This window comes from Ammospiza caudacuta, chromosome 16 (assembly GCF_027887145.1).
Source record: "Ammospiza caudacuta isolate bAmmCau1 chromosome 16, bAmmCau1.pri, whole genome shotgun sequence".
In the NCBI taxonomy this organism is placed as follows: domain Eukaryota; kingdom Metazoa; phylum Chordata; class Aves; order Passeriformes; family Passerellidae; genus Ammospiza; species Ammospiza caudacuta.
In genome coordinates, this window is record NC_080608.1 from 2644960 (window position 1) to 2664099 (window position 19140).

At 56.3% G+C, this 19140-nt stretch overlaps 5 protein-coding genes across 5 annotated transcripts in view; all 5 read right to left on the reverse strand.

Moving 5' to 3' along the window:
- Positions 1-308, reverse strand: part of LOC131565001 (protocadherin gamma-C5-like) — a 229623-nt gene extending 229315 nt beyond the window's left edge. The window contains exon 1 of the mRNA XM_058815642.1: positions 188-308. Coding sequence (XP_058671625.1) covers positions 188-241 — 54 coding nt within the window. The 5' untranslated portion in view covers positions 242-308. The remainder of the gene's footprint in view (positions 1-187) is intronic.
- A 101-nt stretch (positions 309-409) lies between these two features.
- LOC131564948 (protocadherin gamma-A10-like) lies at positions 410-2650 on the reverse strand (the record flags this gene model as incomplete). The annotated part of the gene is made up of 1 exon (XM_058815570.1): positions 410-2650. A coding segment is annotated over exon 1 (2241 nt), but the record flags the coding sequence as incomplete, so codon positions are not given.
- Positions 2651-2695: 45 nt separating this feature from the next.
- On the reverse strand, positions 2696-6887 carry LOC131564949 (protocadherin gamma-B5-like). Its single transcript, XM_058815571.1, has 3 exons — positions 4398-6887; positions 4283-4287; positions 2696-2918 (listed from the first exon to the last, which is right to left on the reverse strand). Exons 1-3 carry the CDS (start codon positions 6885-6887, stop codon positions 2696-2698), a joined length of 2718 nt encoding a protein of 905 aa, XP_058671554.1.
- Positions 6888-7273: 386 nt separating this feature from the next.
- LOC131564950 (protocadherin gamma-A3-like) lies at positions 7274-11559 on the reverse strand. The gene is made up of 2 exons (XM_058815572.1): positions 9144-11559; positions 7274-7482 (listed from the first exon to the last, which is right to left on the reverse strand). Exons 1-2 carry the CDS (start codon positions 11557-11559, stop codon positions 7274-7276), a joined length of 2625 nt encoding a protein of 874 aa, XP_058671555.1.
- Positions 11560-14461: 2902 nt separating this feature from the next.
- Positions 14462-18215, reverse strand: LOC131564695 (protocadherin beta-15-like). The gene has a single exon (XM_058815242.1). The coding sequence runs from the start codon at positions 18207-18209 to the stop codon at positions 15765-15767; it is 2445 nt and encodes an 814-aa protein (XP_058671225.1). The 5' UTR covers positions 18210-18215; the 3' UTR covers positions 14462-15764.
- Between the last annotated feature and the right edge of the window lie 925 nt (positions 18216-19140).

A 19140-nucleotide genomic window follows, 5' to 3' on the forward strand; every position in this document is an offset into this window, starting at 1 on the left:
AGCCTAAAGGAGAGCTATCATGAAAACGTGTCATCTGAAGCTATTACCGAGGGAAAATGAAAACCTTCCGCCGCTACGTAAGGATACACACGACGAATACCCACTGAAACCAGGCAAAAGGCACGCGTGGAAAAAAAGATGACTTTGCGGGAACTTTAAAAAGAGAAGAAGCTCAGGCTTTACAGACCTGCGGTGCACCGGGCTCGGCGGGCTGCTCTCCCACGACGAGATCACTGTTCATGCTCGGCTTCCCGCAGGAATCGCCGCCCAGAAGCTCCTCCGCCGACAGGATGGGCACCGGCGGCGGCGGCGGCGGCCAAGCGGCCTCGGGCACGGCGCGGGCGGGCGGCGGCACGCACAGGTTGTAGGAGTAGGGCAAGGTGCCCTCGCAGAAGTCGGCCGGGAAGGCGGCGCCGGCCAGCGAGAAGCGCTGCGCGCCCAGGCAGCGCAGCACGGCGGGCGGCCCGGCCCGGCGCAGCCGCGCCAGCACGGCCAGCGCCACGCTCAGCACCAAGAGCGCCGAGAGCAGCGCCAGCGCCAGCACCAGGTAGAACTGCAGCTCGGCCGCCGCCGCCGCCTCGGCGCCCGCCGGCCGCTCGCTCAGCTCCGGCAGCGCCTCCTGCAAGCTCTCGGCCAGCACCACGTGCAGCGTGGCCGTGGCCGACAGCGCCGGCTGCCCGTGGTCCTTCACCACGGCCACCAGCCGCTGCTTGGCCGCGTCCCGCTCGCCCACGGCGCGCGCCGTGCGCACCTCGCCGCTGTGCAGCCCCACGCGGAACAGCGCCGGCTCCGACGCCTGCACCAGCTCGTACGACAGCCACGCGTTGCGCCCCGCGTCCGCGTCCACCGCCACCACCTTGGCCACCAGGTAGCCGGCCTCGGCCGAGCGCGGAACCACCTCGAAAGGCGCCGCCGCCGCCCCTCCCGCAGCCTCTCCCGCCGCCGCCGCCGGCGCGGGCCAGAGCACCCTGGGCGCGTTGTCGTTGCGGTCCAGCACGAAGACGCGCACCGTGGCCGTGGAGCTGCGCGCCGGCGAGCCGCCGTCCTGCGCCCGCACGGCCACCGTGAACTCGCGGCACTGCTCGTAGTCCAAGGAGCGCTGCGCGTACAGCGCGCCGCTCCGCGCCTCCACCGACACGAGCGGCGCCGCGCCCGCCGCGCCCGCGCTGCCGCCCGCCAGCCAGTAGCTCACGCGCCCGTTGGCGCCCGCGTCCGCGTCCCGCGCCTGCACGCGCAGCACCAGCGCGCCCGCCGCGTTGTTCTCCGCCACGTACGCGCTGTACGCCGCCTCCTCGAACACCGGCGCGTTGTCGTTCACGTCCAGCACCCGCAGCGCCAGCACCGCGCTGCTCTGCAGCGACGGCGACCCGCCGTCGGCCGCCCGCACAGTCACATTGTAGTCCGACACCTGCTCCCGGTCCAGCTCTCTCGCTGTCACCACACGGTAGTAGTCTTCATAGGACTTCTCCAGGCGGAACGGGACGTCCTTGTCGAGCGAGCAGTGCACCTCGCCGTTTGGCCCCGAGTCCCGGTCCTGCACGTTCAGTAGGGCCACAACAGTTCCCGGCTGAGCGTCTTCCGAGATGTCGGTTAGTGCCGACCTCACCGAAATCTTGGGCACGTTGTCATTGACGTCTGTCACGGTGATCACAACTTTTGCAGTATCAGAGAGCTCTCCTCCGTCATGTGCCCGCACCTTAAGTTCGTGGGAGGAGATTTCCTCGAAATCCAAGTCGTCCTTAACATATATTTCTCCTGTGTCAGAGTCGAGATTAAAATGTTCTGAGGCTTGGTCTGAAATTTTATGGAAGCTGTATTTCACCTGCCCGTTCAGACCCTCGTCGGCGTCCGTGGCCGTCAAAGTGACTAGTACGGAGCCCACGGGCACGTCCTCGGGCACTCGCACCGTGTACTCCGCCTGGCTGAACACGGGCGCGTTGTCGTTCGCATCCACCACGGTCACACGGATCCGAGCCGTGCCCGTCCGTGCCGGATCGCCGCCGTCCATCGCCCTCAGCACCAGCTCGTGAAACGCCGCCTCCTCCCGGTCCAGCGCCTTCGCCAGCACCAGCTCGGGACGCTGATCGCCGCCGGGGCCCGCCTGCACGGCCAGCGAGAAGTGCTCGTCACCGCTCAGCTCGTAGCTCTGCAGCGAATTACGACCAAAGTCAGGGTCGTGAGCCTCGGGTAAGGGAAACCGCGACCCCGGGGCTGTCGTCTCACTAAGTCTCAGGTCATTTTCTGCCTCTCGAAAGCTCGGCGCGTTGTCGTTAATGTCCGTGATTTCCACTTCGATGCCGTAAACCTGCATCTGTCCCTCCACTATGAGCTCACAGCGCAGCACGCATTTCTCCACCAGCCGGCACAGCTGCTCTCTGTCGATCCTCTCTGCCGTCACCAAATGTCCCGTCTTCCCGTGCAGAGAGAAGTATTGAGTCCTACCTCTTTCCGTAATGTGTACACCTCGATCTCGGATCTCCGGCAGCTGCAGCCCCAGGTCCTTGGCCACGTCGCCCACGAACGAGCCCTTGGGCATCTCCTCGGGCACCGAGTAGCGCAGCTGCCCCCACGCCGCCTCCCACGCCGCCAGCAGCACGGCCCAGAGCAGAGCTCGCTGCCGCCGGCCCCAGCGCCTCCCCGCCGCGCACATCTCGGCCGCGGCACCGTAACACCGTTGGGAGCTCTGCTCCGCCGCTCACCGTTCTGGCTCACGGTGTAGCTCCGGCACTCGGCTCCCGATTGCTCGTGTCAGACCCTTCCCACCCCCTTCTGCACGTCTCCGCACCGCGCGGACTATCGCAGACTGCTCCGCCACCGGGACCGCGAGTGAGCCGATCCGCAGCGGGCGGGGCTGCAGCGCTCCGAGCTTCCTCTCGCTCCTCTCGGTCAACAGCGGCGCCCGCAGCCTCCTCCCGGCACTGCAGGCACGCAATGAAATGCAATGTGTTTATTTTAATAAGACGGACGGAGTAATACGTGTCCTAACACAGTAGTAAAAAAGCATAATTTTTATCACAAATATTTGTAGAAGATATGATGGAATGCCCGGCGCAAGGGTAGCAAAAGTAAGCCGTCTCTGATATACAGCTGTATGTTACTTTATCACTCTGTGCCAACTCTATTTACAGCTACCCAGGATGCAGAAAAACTCCTGTAATGAACCTGTCCAGTTTATATGTAATTATATTATATCAATTAGTTCTATGATCCCAGGAAGTGATTTCTTTTCTCAGAAGTTATGATGTAAAGGGTTGACGCTCTTTAGCAAAACTTTCTTCTAATTATTGCATATTCATGTAGCTATGGCAGATTTTCAACAAAATACTTTAAGGCAGAGGGAAAAGAGAAGCACAGCTCCACACCTTAGACTCTCATGGCTTTTGATAAATTTTCAAGTATAGCTGATTCAAGTGCCTAATTCAAGTGTCTATTGGCGAATCTCCTACACATTTGATATCAATATTTGGATCTGAGAGCCTTATTATCCTCTTTAACAGACATGCATAAGAAATACTGAGGAGGGAGGTGTGGTGGGGGGAACCAAACAAAAAGCAAACAAACAAAGAAACAAAAGCCCTAGGAGAACGAATTCTCTATACAGGGTCCAAACACCTATCTTTGTATAAAAAGAATAAGAAAAAAGGTTCTGAAACAAACAAAAAAGTTTTTTTTCCCCGTTTGAGACCTCAGTCTTCTTTTACACCTGTGTACGAAGGAGATATTAGGAATGGTTAAAAAAAAAAATAAAAAAACCCGGAACTGTCGGGCAGAATGGAAAAAGAAAACTAGCAAAATGACCTCGCCCTCCTAATGGTACCAGTCCTGCCATTTCTGCAAGAGTGTTCACGCATGAATGTTTGTCTCTTCTATTACTCCGGATGGAGAACCTGTCACTTTTCTATCCATGAGAGAGGAATCTTTCTGGAGTCCAAGACCGAAAAAACCTTAAACAAGGGGTGTATTGTCAGCTTTTAACAAGGTCCCAGAATGCATTTTCAGGATAAACAGATCATTAGGAAAAATCTGCAGCAGCTAGTATCTGCATAATTTCCCTGATCTCTTAATGAAGAACCACGAATATCCTGCACTTTTTTGATTCCCCATCATAGTTACTTATTAATAGGATTTTAGTCAGCTGAAGAGATGCAGACAGAACCTCTTAGATGAATCACAAGCTGTGACCACAGAAGAATCAAGTGCTATGGCTAACTGCCTGTTCTTAGAAGAAGAAATCACCTCGTTCTTTCATTCCTTCCCGGACACATGGACCAGCCGTTCCCACCTACACTACCAGGAGAAACCCACGGAAAAGAGAGCAACGGTTCGGATAGATCCAAGGGGAATAGCAGGAACTTGCGACTGTTAAGAAAGGCTTAAGAAGAACAGCAGGAGCTTACGGTTTTACAGACCTGCGACGCGTCGGGCTCTGCGGGCAACTCTCCCGCGACGGCACTGCTGTTGGAGCTCTGCTTCTCGCAGGAATCGCCGCCCAGAAGCTCCTCCGCCGACAGGATGGGCACCGGCGGCGGCGGCGGCCAAGCAGCCTCGGGCACGGCGCGGGCGGGCGGCGGCACGCACAGGTTGTAGGAGTAGGGCAAGGTGCCCTCGCAGAAGTCGGCCGGGAAGGCGGCGCCGGCCAGCGAGAAGCGCTGCGCGCCCAGGCAGCGCAGCACGGCGGGCGGCCCGGCCCGGCGCAGCCGCGCCAGCACGGCCAGCGCCACGCTCAGCACCAAGAGCGCCGAGAGCAGCGCCAGCGCCAGCACCAGGTAGAACTGCAGCTCGGCCGCCGCCGCCGCCGCCTCGGCGCCCGCCGGCCGCTCGCTCAGCTCCGGCAGCGCCTCCTGCAAGCTCTCGGCCAGCACCACGTGCAGCGTGGCCGTGGCCGACAGCGCCGGCTGCCCGTGGTCCTTCACCACGGCCACCAGCCGCTGCTTGGCCGCGTCCCGCTCGCCCACGGCGCGCGCCGTGCGCACCTCGCCGCTGTGCAGCCCCACGCGGAACAGCGCCGGCTCCGACGCCTGCACCAGCTCGTACGACAGCCACGCGTTGCGCCCCGCGTCCGCGTCCACCGCCACCACCTTGGCCACCAGGTAGCCGGCCTCGGCCGAGCGCGGAACCACCTCGAAAGGCGCCGCCGCCGCCCCTCCCGCAGCCTCTCCCGGCCCGGCCGCCGGAGCGGGCCAGAGCACCCTGGGCGCGTTGTCGTTGCGGTCCAGCACGAAGACGCGCACCGTGGCCGTGGAGCTGCGCGCCGGCGAGCCGCCGTCCTGCGCCCGCACGGCCACCGTGAACTCGCGGCACTGCTCGTAGTCCAAGGAGCGCTGCGCGTACAGCGCGCCGCTCCGCGCCTCCACCGACACGAGCGGCGCCGCGCCCGCCGCGCCCGCGCTGCCGCCCGCCAGCCAGTAGCTCACGCGCCCGTTGGCGCCCGCGTCCGCGTCCCGCGCCTGCACGCGCAGCACCAGCGCGCCCGCCGCGTTGTTCTCCGCCACGTACGCGCTGTACGCCGCCTCCTCGAACACCGGCGCGTTGTCGTTCACGTCCGACACCTCCAGCACCAGCTCCCTGCTGCTCCGCAGCGCCGGCCTGCCCCGGTCCCGGGCCACCACCGACACGCGATGCTCCGACGCCTGCTCGCGGTCCAGCGCGCCCGATGTCACCACCTTGTACGAGCCGCCCGACGACGCCACGATCGACAGCGGCGCCTCTCCCGACAGCTCGCACGACACCTGACCGTTCTCTCCCGAGTCTCTGTCCCGAACTTTTAGTAGGGCTACCACCGTGCCGGCCGGAGCGTCCTCCGGCACGGAGCTTGACATGGACGTCAGGGTCACCTCGGGCGCGTTGTCATTGACATCCAGCACCTCCACCTCCACCTTGCAGTGCGCCACCAAACCCCCTCCGTCCTTCCCCTCTACCAGCAATACGTAGCTTCTTGTGTCCTCGAAGTCCAGTGCCTCCTGCAGCGTGATTATTCCTCGCTCGGCATCCACCACGAACTTTTGAAGCACCTTAGCCGGCATTTTCCCGAAGCCGTAGGTGATGCGAGCGTTGGTGCCGGCATCGGCATCAGAGGCTGTCACGTTCAGCACCGTCGATCCCGCAGGCGTGTCCTCGCGCAGGCTGACGCGGTACCGGTCCTGCGCGAACACGGGAGGGTTGTCGTTGGCGTCCGTGACGTTGATCCAGAGCTGGGCGGTGCCAGTCCGGGGGGGATCGCCGCCGTCCAGAGCCGTCAGCGTCAGCCGCAGGCTCGGCTCGCTCTCTCGATCCAGTGCACGGCGCAGCACCAGCTCCGCGAACTTGCTGCCGTCTTGGCTCTCCTTCACCTCCACTGTGAAGTACCCGTTGGTCTCCAGCTCATAGCCCTGTAGAGAGTTTCTGCCAACGTCTGCGTCCTCGGCCACACCCACGGCAAATCGGGCGCCGGGAGAAGTAAACTCGTTGATCTCCAGCTGGAAACTGTCTTGCAAGAACCGCGGTGTGTTGTCATTCACGTCCTCGATGGACACCTCGACGTGGAAGACGTTCAGCGGGTTGTGCACCAGCGCCTCGAAGCTGACGGAGCAGGTCGCCGAGTCGCCGCACATCTCCTCCCGGTCCAGCCTCTCGTTCACGTACAGGTTCCCGTTCTCCTCATTCACCGTGAAGTATTGCTTCTCCTCGCTCAGCCGCAGCTTGCGCGCCGGCAGCTCGTCCGCGCTGAGCCCCAGGTCCCGCGCCAGCGGCCCCACGAGCGAGCCTCTGCCCAGCTCCTCGGCGATGGCGTAGCGGACCCGCTCGGCCGCCGCCCGGCACCACACGCACAGCAGCAGCAGCAGCAGCGCGGCCAGCAGAGCGACCCGCCCAGCGCCTGCCCAGCCCTGCGCTGCCGATCTGACCTCCATTCCCTGCTTTCCTTAAGGGTATTCTGTGGACGGGTAAAAATTAGCCTTTCCGGGTAGCTGAACCAGTATTCGTGAGAAATAAATATAATAGATCCCTGTTGCCGGTCGGAGGACGGGCTGAGTCGAGCGGTTCCTGCTTTTCTCTCTGCTCTGCGCAGTGCGCAGCAGCGCTACGCGGGCGCCGGGGAGGAGCCGACGCCTGAGCATCCTCTCCGCCTTGGCCAACAGTGACACCCTGAGTCCGTGCCTGAGAACCGCAGAGTTCAAGGAAAAAAAAACCAGCCCGAATGTCCTGCCCTGCATTCCCTTGCATCGGGAAGGGTTGGAAAGTACAGATATTGTCAGGAGCGAGAAACAGAAAATCTATCAGTACTGAAACAGTGCAACTAGGAATTCCTGCTCTCTGAATTGCTTACACTTACAAGTCTTCTGAGGGATAGATCGTCTCCATTATCTTCACAGATGGGCGGCAGGATCTTGGTCTCTGCCCCCACTGTCAGCTTACTGATCTCTAGGGTGGGGCGCTCGGTGTGCCCGCTGCCACCGTGCCGCCTCCGTGAGGGAAAGGCAACGTGGATGGAATACTGAAACACTGCTTTGGGTAGGGGTTTCATTTAAGATGGTTGAGATCCCCAGCTAACGCTGAAATTACCAGCTTTGAAGAGTGGTCGTTGATGGACAAGCAAAGCCGGAATTCCAGGCTCTGAGAACACCACAGAGGTCACATCACATCTGATCCCATCTCTTTTGACATTCAAAGCTCAGCATCATCTTATCAATATCCATACAACCCAACCCCGAATTACTTTTGTGTGTGTATCCCACTCCCTGATATCCTAAACAGGCAGTTACTGTAGCTGGTCTCAGGCATTAAAGAACATTTCCTGGGAAATGTCGGCAGCAGCTGTGGTTTTTTGAACAACCAAGAATAAACAGATAGATTCCTTGCAAAAAGCCGTTTTATTTTTTAGTTTCATTAGATCCTCGTCTCTTTTACAGTAAAGAAAAAAAAAATCGCCAAAGCCACAAACAAAAAAAATAACAACAAAAATCCTGAAGGAAGGCTGTGTATCATCACAGCCCCTTATGCAGAAGACAAGGAGACTGTCTACTCGATGGAGTTGCTCTGACACGTTCTCTAGTCTTGGGTCTCTGAGGTGCCAATGTCAAGCTATCCTCACTGGATCGGTAATGTCTCGTTAGAAAACATATTTTCCTGCTAACTATGGTAGTTCATAAAGTGAAGGATAATTCCTTTCCATCCAGCTGAACCCATACACAACTTCTGGTAAGAAATTAACACTCATGTCGGAACAGGACGTGGATTTGAATTTGTAATGTTTCAGAAGCACGCAAGGCTGTGAGCACTCCGCAAGATATCGAGATGGATGCGATTTTTTACATGGGGGCAGGGGAATTCTATTGAAATATTTAGCAGTTAATTCACTGCCTCCTCTATGGCAAGAATTGCCTGTAACAACCCAGACACACATTTTCATGTATCATACACTGAAACACTTCCAAATCCGTGTTTTCAAGATTAACTCGCATTCCAAAATTAGCTTTACTATAAATAGATAGTGATGAATCGTACTTTGCATTTAAGTATTTTTTCATCTATATGCTAATAAGTATAACTTTATTTCGAAGACTATGCCTGCACAGTAATCGACCATTTGTATCGAATCCAGAGGCTAAGACATAAAACTCAGGTGTGGGAAAAAACCTCGATCAGAGGAATTCTTCACCAATTAATAGAAGTCTCTTCAAATGCCCTTAAGAAGGATAGAATAATTCGTTCGTTGAAGGCGGATATGGAAGAAATCTGGGACTTCTATGTGTTTGCTTTCAAGATACAAGATCCCCGAATTCAACCGGAATTTGGGAGCTGATACAGGGAATTACAATGAATTGCTTGGAAACAGTAGTTAGCAAGTATTTAAAAAATTTCAAAGAACGGTCACTAGACGACCAAGAGAATGAGGTTTCCTTATGAAGTTGCGCCTGCAACAGAACCTTCCAGCCTTGGGGAAAGCTAGGCAAAAAGACCTCTTACAAGCGTTAAAGAACGCGGCACGTAAAACACACAAGGCAGACTCAGCACGCATTCATTCAGATGACATTCATGAGTAGACGACTATCTTAAAACATGGTTTCTAAGCCTGTGAATCAGCTGTGCCTAGCCTAAAAATCCTAAACACCGCGTCCGCTAAGCACAGTTTAAAAATTAACGTACCTGAGAGGGAACTTGCCCACCGCTTTCGGTAACTTGATCTCCTGAAGGGACGAGATCACCCGAAGCCTCATCTGGTGCTCGGGCCGGGAGGGTGTCGCAGCAGCTGGCGGCCGAGAAGCGCAGGTGGCTCTTGCGCGAGTCGGCCGTGAGCGACACGTCGTGCGCGTAGGACTGCAGGAAGGCGCGCACGCCGTCGATGCCCACGAAGTGCGAGACGGGCACGCCGCGCGAGGCGCCGCTGTCCGGCGGCAGCAGCTGCTGGCGGTGGCAGCGGCGCAGGCGCAGCGCCAGCAGCAGCAGCAGGAAGGCCACGAAGAGGCACGAGACGGCGGCCACGGCCAGCACGAGCCAGCGCGTCAGGCTGGCGGCCGGCTCGCCCGGCGCCGCCGCCTCGTGCGCCGCGCTGCCCAGCTCGGCCAGCAGCTCGGCCACGCTCTCGGCCAGCACCACGCTCAGCGTGGCCGTGGCCGACAGCGCCGGCCGCCCGTGGTCCCGCACCAGCACCACCAGGCTGTGGCGCGCCGCGTCGCGGGCCAGCGGCGAGCGCGCCGTGCGCACCTCGCCGCTGTGCGGCCCCACGCGGAACAGCCCCGGCTCCGTGGCCTTGGCCAGCTCGTAGGACAGCCACGCGTTCTGCCCCGCGTCCGCGTCCACCGCCACCACCTTGGCCACCAGCGCGCCTGCCTCCGACCGCCGCGGCGCCAGCTCCACGCCCGACCACGCCGCCGCCGCGGCCGCCGGCGGGTACAGCACCTGCGGCGCGTTGTCGTTCTCGTCCACGATCTGCAGCCGCACCGACACGTTGCTGCTCAGCGCCGGCGCGCCGCCGTCCTCCGCCCGCACGCACAGCTGCAGCTCGCGCAGCTGCTCGTAGTCCAAGGAGCGCAGCGCGTACAGCGCGCCCGTCTCCGCCTGCACCGACACGTACGACGATAGCGGCGCGCCCCGCACCCGCCCCTCCGCCAGCCGGTAGCGCACGCGCGCGTTCTGCCCCCAGTCCGCGTCCGTGGCGCGCACCGTCAGCACCAGCGCGCCCGCCGCGTTGTTCTCCGCCAGCCGCGCGCTGTAGCGCTCCTCCAAGAACACCGGCGCGTTGTCGTTCACGTCCAGCACCCGCAGCGCCAGCACCGCGCTGCTCTGCAGCGACGGCGACCCGCCGTCGGCCGCCCGCACCGTCACGTTGTACTCCGACACCTGCTCCCGGTCTAGTAGTTCGGCAGTCAGCACACGGTAATAATTATCGAATGACTTCTCCAGCCGGAACGGGTGGCTGTCGCTGATGCTGCACTGCACCTCTCCGTTCGCTCCAGAATCCCTGTCTTGGACGCTGAAAATTGCTATTACTGTTCCCACCGGTGTATCTTCCGGAACCGGAGTGAACACGGACATGACGACAATCTCGGGAACGTAGTTGTTTACATCAACCACCTTGATGAGTACCTTGCTGTGGGAAGAGAGTCCACCCGCATCCCGAGCTTGCACAACCAATTCGTAAAACTCGTGCTCTTCGAAATTCAAGTTCTCTATTATGACAATTTCTCCACTTTCTGGATCCATCTTAAAAGTCTTGTCGAACTTCTCTGGGATTTTAAAGAACGAGTATTTTACCTCGGCATTTGGCCCTTCGTCTCTGTCAGTTGCTGTGACCTGTAATACCCGACTTCCTACAACCACGTCTTCTCTCACGGTCACCTTATACACAGACTGAGTAAATTCTGGAGCATTGTCATTTCCGTCTAATACAATTATTTCTATTGTTGTTGATCCTGATTTCACTGGACTCCCGTTGTCTGTGGCTGTCAGGATCAAATTATGAACAGCCTTCTCTTCCCGATCCAAAGATTTCACCAGTAATAATTCTGGAAATTTCACGCCATCATCTCCAGTTTTCACGTCCAAGGTGAAATAGCTGCTCTCGCTACATTTGTAATTCTGTAAAGAGTTCACTCCGATGTCGGGATCATGAGCTCTCTCTAAGGGGAAGCGAGCACCTGGTGCAGTATTCTCACTGATTTCTAAGACACTTCTTCTTTCTGGGAAACTGGGAGGATTATCGTTAATATCCAGTATTTCTACTTCCCCTTTGTAAATGTTCATTGGACGCTTTACAAGAATTTCGAAGTTTAGAACACATTTAGCAACAGCTGCGCATATTTCCTCTCTGTCCACCTGCTCCATCATAGACAAGTGGCCGCTCTGCAGGTCTAAAAAGAAGTATCGTGTCTTACCTGTGTCAAAAACGTGGGCTTCGCGGTCTTTGAGCTCTGGCAGCTGCAGCCCCAGGTCCTTGGCCACGTCGCCCACGAACGAGCCCTTGGGCATCTCCTCGGGCACCGAGTAGCGCAGCTGCCCCCGCGCCGCCTCCCACGCCGCCAGCAGCACGGCCCAGAGCAGAGCTCGCTGCCGCCGGCCCCAGCGCCTCCCCGCCGCGCACATCTCCGCCGCGGCACCGCAAACACAGCGAGCAGCTCTCCCCGCCGACCGCAGATCCGCAACCCGCTCCGGCTCCCGCTTCTGCTCTAATTTCTTCTCCGGCTCCCTGCTCCCGGTCGCTGCCGCTGGCCCTTCCGTCTCGCTGCGACACCGATCCGCACTGCGGGGGCGATCCTAAGCCGGCATCTGCCGAGTCAGAGAGGGAGCGGACAAGGGATCCTGCCCGCAGCGGGCGGGGCTGCCGGTAGCGCTCCGAGCTTCCTCTCGCTCCTCTCGGTCAACAGCGGCGCCCGCAGCCTCCTCCCGGCACTGCAGGCACCGAGCGCTGCCCGGCGCTGTCCGCCCTGCCTTCCCACGGGCAGCTCGCGGGGACCCCACGGAGCCACGGAGATATCGGGTCCCAGAGGGGACCTCCTGCCTCTGCTCTTCTTTTCCCATCTCTTCTTGGAGAAGCTGATCAAGACCGGTAGGAAGGCAGAGGCGTCCTAGGGCTGTTTCTAACGCACAGGAAAATGTTTTTGTAATGGTGATACAATATTGATAGAAACTTCTCTTAACAAACAAAACTATTACGAGTCGAAGTCTATTAGTTCAAAACCACAATTTCCCCCACTAATAGCCCAGCTTTTTCACCAGTCATGGTTGGATGATCTTTTTATTCCCCTCACCTTATCTGCCAATATATCTTAATAATGGAATGCCATTAGCAACCTCAGATTTCCAAACCTCAGGTGATAGCACAAGCCAGCATCCGACTTTTCTTGAGTTGCCAGCAGCAACTTGTTCAAGTTGCTCAGGCGGTCTCGAACCTGATCTTCTCTTACAGTGGGAGGGACTTTCCCCCCTCAGTCCCTGCCTTGAGCTCCATCCATTTGACAGGTGTGGGAAGGGACCTTGTCAGTGATGACTGAGGCAAAGATATGGCTGAGTACCTCAGCCTTCTCGTGGTCTGTTTTTATCAGATTGTCAGTTGTGTTCCTCAGGAGACATACAACAGGAGACATACATTTTTAGTTGTGTTCCTCAGGAGACAAAACATGCTTTCTTCAGTCTGACTTACCTGTAGAAGTCCTTCTTGCTATTCTTTGCAGTCCTTGTAGAGTTCAGCTCCAGCCTTGGCCGACCTGACCCTATCCCCAACACAACCAGCCAGCATCCCTGTACTCTTCCCTGGACACCTGTCCCTGATCCCACCGCTGCTCATTTCTTTCTTTCCCCTTTATTTAGACCAGAAAATCTTCCCTCAGCCATGCTGTTCTGTCCCCTTCTTTTCCTGTTTTCCTACACATGGGTTCTAGAGGGCACACAATGTATGGGAAGCATCCCTAAAGATCTGCCAGGTCTGTTCTTCTCCCTTGTCCTTCAGGGCACTTTCCCCTGAGGCGCCCCGTTGACTAAATCCTTTAAGAGCTGGAACTTTGCTTTTCTAAAATTCACGGTCCTGGTTTTACTCTTTGCCTGGTCCATATCCCTCAGGACTATGAACTTGACCAGTGAATGACCATGGCAGCCCATGCTGCCTCCAGTCTTGGTATCTCTGATTAGCTCATCTGTGTTGATGACCAACAAGTCCAGAAAAACATTTATTTTGGTAAGGAGGGCTGGACTAAGGTCTTAATCCTTCCTAAAGGGCGCCTCCAGTGAGCTTCTTGGGGGAACTCAGAAGTGTGTTCAGGCCTTTCAAAACAGGACACTGCCTCCCCCTCTCACAGGGTAAAAGCAATAATAAACTATCTGTAATAAACCATCTGTTTATGAATGGCCTCAGACACTTGAAGCCTCAAACTGTAATGACTCAAACCCCAGAAGTTTAACCACAGAAGGTGATGGTCCCTTGTGATCTCAGTAAGAGGAACACGGCAATTCTCTTTTATAACACACACCAGTGGAAGAGGTTTGCACAGGTAATCTGGCATCCCTTTAGATGTGGAGAACATTGAGTAAAAGTAGCTTCACACAGGAATTCAGCCACACACAGAATGCCAAGCAGATCCTGGTCCCAGGAATGGAGGTGTGACCCTGTTCCACTCAGTCAAGACACTACAGAGTAAACCAGTTTTATTCATAATTTTCACAGAGTAAACCAGTTTTATTCATAATTTTTAGAGTTCCAGTAAAAGAAATTTGCATGCAGACTTCTTGTTTGCAGGTGGCTTTCTCACCAGTGGGAAGGGGGATCTGCCTGCAGGTTCCTTGGTTAAAATGAGATTAATCTAGCCCTCCACCAGCGTATTTGTGGAGCAGAACACAGCACAGCAGGAACCCTGTGTCTTCCCAGATTAACTGGATTATGGATCACTTGATCCTTGCTGTTCATCAGTTTTCTGGTCTTCTTCAGCATCACAGCACCATTTTGTCCCCAGGACATACCTTTTCATCTGGGCCTTGTGAAAGTAGTCCTGCTGTAGTCCTCAGCATTTCACTATACCAAATCTTCTCCCTGGTAGCAGTTTTTATTCTTTTATTGAATTGCCAAATTCCCACCTCCAGGCACTCCCTAAAACTACTTCCCAAGGTAAGTACTTACTGGTTCTGTGCCATTCTTTCCCAAAATTCCTGCACCTGAAGTGTTACAAACACCTCGTCATTGCCATCTGTTGATGCACCTGTCAGGAGATTTGAGAAGGTCACTTCCCTGCATCACAGCTTTATAGAGACAGAGCACACCCAGGGCCTGTTTCCCCTGACCTGCCTGGGCTCCATCTCAGCCTAAAGGTCAATTCTCAAAAGAATCATAGAGGCCTGATAATAATTTCATTCCCAATTTTCCTGAATGCTTTATCAGCTGCATCTTGAAACTGGAGAGATATGCCCACTCAACCACTAGCTAGGCCAAAGGAAAAAACAAAAACTGTCTCCACACAAGGCATTCCGGTGATCTCTTTATTTCAGTTTTACACTCGGGGATACTCAAGTTTGTAATATTAAACTTTATAACTTCAACAAAACACAGCGTGAGGCTCTCTGAATATTCCGTGCATCACAGACATCATTCAAGTAATCAATTATACATGGGGAACCAGTCCTTAAGCAGAAAAAGAAAGACAGTGCTGAAACTCAGTTCAGAGAGTAGCAGGAGAAAGGGAAAAAAGGAGAATGCAAATGCTCTAACACAACTGGAGAAAATAATAGCTTTCTACTATTGGGGATAGTAGATTTCTACTGGGGATAGCTTTCTACTCCCAACAAGAAAGTACTGTATACAGGAACAATAAGAAGACCAGCATCAACCTCCTTTTTACCACAGGAACAATTAGATGACCAGCATCAATCTCCTTTTTATCATTTCATGATTCTACCCTTCAGAAAATGGTCTCTGAAGCACTTACAGAGTTTTCATTAAGTATAGCCAAAGGAAAAGAACATTTTTTAAAAACTTTGTACAGTTATAGTAAACCAAACACCATTTGTGCTGTTATATTTCTGTATTTCAAGGAGACAGAACACCGAACACTGCTTTATAGGGCAAAAATAATATTTTTTCATACTTTTTACTTCATATTTTTTCATGTTACTGCTCTTCTCTGCCCTGGAGAGGATGAGACTCCTGTACTCAGAGGGTCAGAATACTCTTCTTGGCCGCTGAGCTGCAACTGCCTGCATTGCAGAGGTTGGATGGGAGCAACTCCACCAGGCAGCACTAGTGAAAGATAGGCAGACACTCAGCGTCTGTACAGACTGACAGGAAACCAAAGCACATGGAACCCACACATCTCAGACAGCGGCATCCAGAACCCAGGGAAGAAAGAGCCCAGTCCTCACAAAACACTGTGACAATGTACTCTCAACATATTTGCTTTCCTGAGCTGGGAAAGGGGTTTGCTAAATGTTATGAAGGAGAAGATCTGGAAGAGTCTGCCAAAGTGTGCGTTTGTGTCACGAGACAGAAGAAAAGCTTGACTGTCTAGTTGCAAAGAAAGAGAGAAAACAGCATAGCTGGAGTGTTAACCCCAATCTTAAACATTTTGCAGAAATTACCATAACAGCTGAAACATACTATTGCCTCAGTGTGAGAACCTGAGTGACTTTCCTTTCTTATTTGTGCTTTGGAGGGGCAGAAAATATTTATTCTGAATTGAGATTTGAAGGAAGTTGATTACACCAATTGAAAACACAAATTTACACTAAAGGTACCACTGCCACATGCTGTGGCCTGGATATCTTCCTTCCCACATAGGCCATGAAGCCGCTGGCTGTGCAGACCCCAGCTAGTCAAAGGAAAGAGCATTGAACTGTCCTGCAGAGAGAGTGCCAGCATTGTCTGGGGCCATGTCCTCGCTGCTGACAGGGACACCGGGGAAATCCTGTTCCTCGTCGGGGCCCTGGCCCACGGCGCAGTGCTGTGGGGGCAGGCTGGGCAGGATGGGCTTGAGGAATCTGAACTCGCTGTTGCCCGAGCCCGTGGTGAGGCTGATCTCGTAGCAATAGGCGCGGGGCAGGGTCCCTGCAGCGGCTGCATCGGCCAGGCCACTCTGCAAGGTGTCGGCAGCATAGAGCACAGGGCCAGCCTTCAGCTCCTTCCTCCTGCACACCTTGCGAGCCAGCAGCACTGCCGTGGAGATGAGGAAGAGGAGGGAGACAAAGACCAAGGCAATGATTAAATAGGTGGTCAGGGAGGCGGCGGCCTGATCCTCGCTGGCCGGGCTGCTGTGCGGCAGGCGCACGTCGGAGAAGTCCTTGAGCAGGAGAGTGCTGAGAGCTGCCGTGGCTGACAGCGGGGGATTGCCGTTGTCTCTGACCAGCACCACCAGCTTCTGCTTGACGCTGTCTCTCTCTGTCACCGGCCTCCTGAGACGCACCTCACCGCTTTGCACGCCCACGGAAAACAGGCCTGGGTCGGTGGCCCTGAGCAGGTGGTAGGAGAGCCACGAGTTCTGTCCCGAGTCGGCATCGACGGCCACCACTTTGCTGATGAGGTAGCCCGCCTCAGCCGACACGGGCACCAGCTCACTGGAGGCCGGGCCGCTCTCCTGGGCCGGGTAGAGCACCAGCGGGGCGTTGTCGTTCTCGTCCAGCACCACCAGGCGCACGGTGACGTTGGCTCTCAGCGGAGGAGAGCCCGCGTCAGAGGCACTGACCGTCACCTCGGTCTGCCTCAAGCGCTCGTAGTCCAGGGGCCGCAGCACAAACACGTGTCCCTTCTCCGAGTTCACCGAGATGCAGGAGCACCAGGCCTGCTCTGGCCCTTGCTCTGCTGCCAGGGAATAGCTCACCTTGGCATTCAGCCCCACGTCAGCATCTGCAGCGCTCACGGCTCCCACAAACACCGTGGGCACGTTGTTCTCACGCACGTACATGGTGTAGGAGGTCTGGTTGAAGACGGGGGCATTGTCATTGACGTCGGAGATGTCCACGGTGAAGGTGTGCGTGCTGGTGAGAGGAGGCGAGCCCGCATCTGCTGCCGTCACACTGAGGATGTACTGAGGCGTCTCCTCGCGGTCCAGCGCGCTCACTGTCACCAGCTCATAGTAATTCTTGTAGGCTGGCCGCAGGGAGAAGAAGAGCTGATCCTGCAGGGCACAGGAGATCTTCCCGTTGGCACCAGAATCCCGGTCCCTGACCGTAAACAGGGCAACCACCGTGCCGGGCACTGTGTTCTCGGGGAGGGGACTGCTGAACGAACTGACCACCAGCTCTGGGGCATTGTCATTCACATCCACCACCTCCACCAACACCTTGCAGATTGCTGACAGGCCCCCACCATCTGTGGCTGTCACACTGAGCTCATGCATTTGTGCTGCCTCAAAGTCCAGTGGTTTTGTGATTTTAATTTCACCAGATATGGAATCAATCACAAATGCTGAATCGCTCTGCCCCACTGCCGTGCTGAGTTGATATGAAATGTCCCCATTTGATCCTTCATCTGGATCAGTTGCCAGCACAGTCAGAACCACAGAGCCTTCTGCAACGTTTTCCAAAATCTTCGCAACGTACACCTCTTCTGTGAAGATGGGAGCATTGTCATTTGCATCTAAAATGATGATTTTCACTTCAGTGGTGCCACTCCTGGATGGAAAGCCCCCATCCTCGGCAATTACACTGAAACTCATCTCTGCCTGCTCCTCTCTGTCTAGTGGCGTTTCCAAGACCAATTCAAGATACTTCTTGCCTGAAATTCCAGTCCCAGAAGACACAGTAAAGTACTCGTTCTCAGGAGAAATGTTGTAGTCCTGGACCGTGTTGCTGCCTATATCGAGGTCCTGAGCAACCTGAAGTGGGAAACGGGACCCAGGCTCGCTTGTCTCTGGGATTTTAAAAGTCACTCTATCATTAGGGAAGACGGGGGAATGGTCATTGATATCGTCTAGACTGACCTCGACCCGAAAGAACTGCAGGGGGTCGGAGAGCAGCAGCTCGAAGGGGAGCATGCAGGTGTCGGACTGGGCGCACAGCTGCTCCCGGTCCAGCCTCCCCGCCACGACGAGGCGGCCGGAGGCGCGCTCCAAGCGAAAATGCTGGCGGCCGTCCTCCGAGACCAGGCGGGCACGGCGAGCCGAGAGCTGCGCCGGCGTCAGCCCCGCGTCCTCGGCCAGCTCGCCCACCAGGGAGCCGCTTTCCGCCTCCTCGGCTACGGAGTAGCGGATGGGCTCGGCGCCAGCGAGCGGCAGCCCCAGCAAAGCACACACACAAAGCACTTGCCTTGCGAGCGCCATGGCGCGGCGGCGGCGCCGGCGGCCGCTGTCGGTGTCGGTGTCGCGGCGGGTGTCCCGGGCGATTGCGGCCGGAGAGCGGCGAAGTGCGGGCCGGGCGCCTTCCCTCGCTGTCTCAGATTCCGGCCGGCGCTCCGGAACGCAGCCGGGGTGTGCGGGTAGCGGGTGACACGGGGCAGCGCTCGCTGCCGCAGCCGTTGCCACCTCCGCCCGGCTGAGCTGGGCTGCTCTAAGCTGAACTGAGCTGAGCTGGGCAGGGCTGGGCTGGTTCTGGTCTGAGCTCGCTCGGGCTGTGCCGCTCCGGGCCCGGCCGCCTCCGCTGCCGCAGCCGCTCGGCGCCGCCTTGGCCGAGGGCACCACCCAGCGGTGCGCGCTGGGACTGCAGCCGCCGCCGCCCGCAGCCCGCGCTGCCGCTCGGCCCGGCCCGCGATCCCGAAGGCAGCGAGACAGCCGGGGCCGGCAGCGGAACGCGCCCTCAACCAGGGCAGCACAAAGACCAGGCTCAGCCCACAACGAGGAAGCCGCAGTTTCCGGCAGGAGAAACAGCACAGAGATACGACGATTGGTGACAGCACGGACATGCCAATGAACACTGAATCTCCACTCTCAGGTATTTTAGCCCCCCAACATTGCTTCATTCAAGGGACACAGTGAGAAACTAACTGGCAGCATTTTGGAAGTCTTGTCAAGGGTTTCCCAGAAATAACTTGAGTATTACAAAGTATAACAGTATACAAAGTATACAGTATAACAAAGTATTCTGTCTCCTCTAAAGAAACGTATGCTCTCTTTATTTCTGTCTAACCTTTTTCTATTTCTAACCTTAGAGTTATAGCAATTTACAGTATTAAACTGCATCACTTCTGCACATCACAATGTGAGGGAGGCTTTCTGAGTATTCCATGCATCACAGACATCATTCAAACTACCAGTT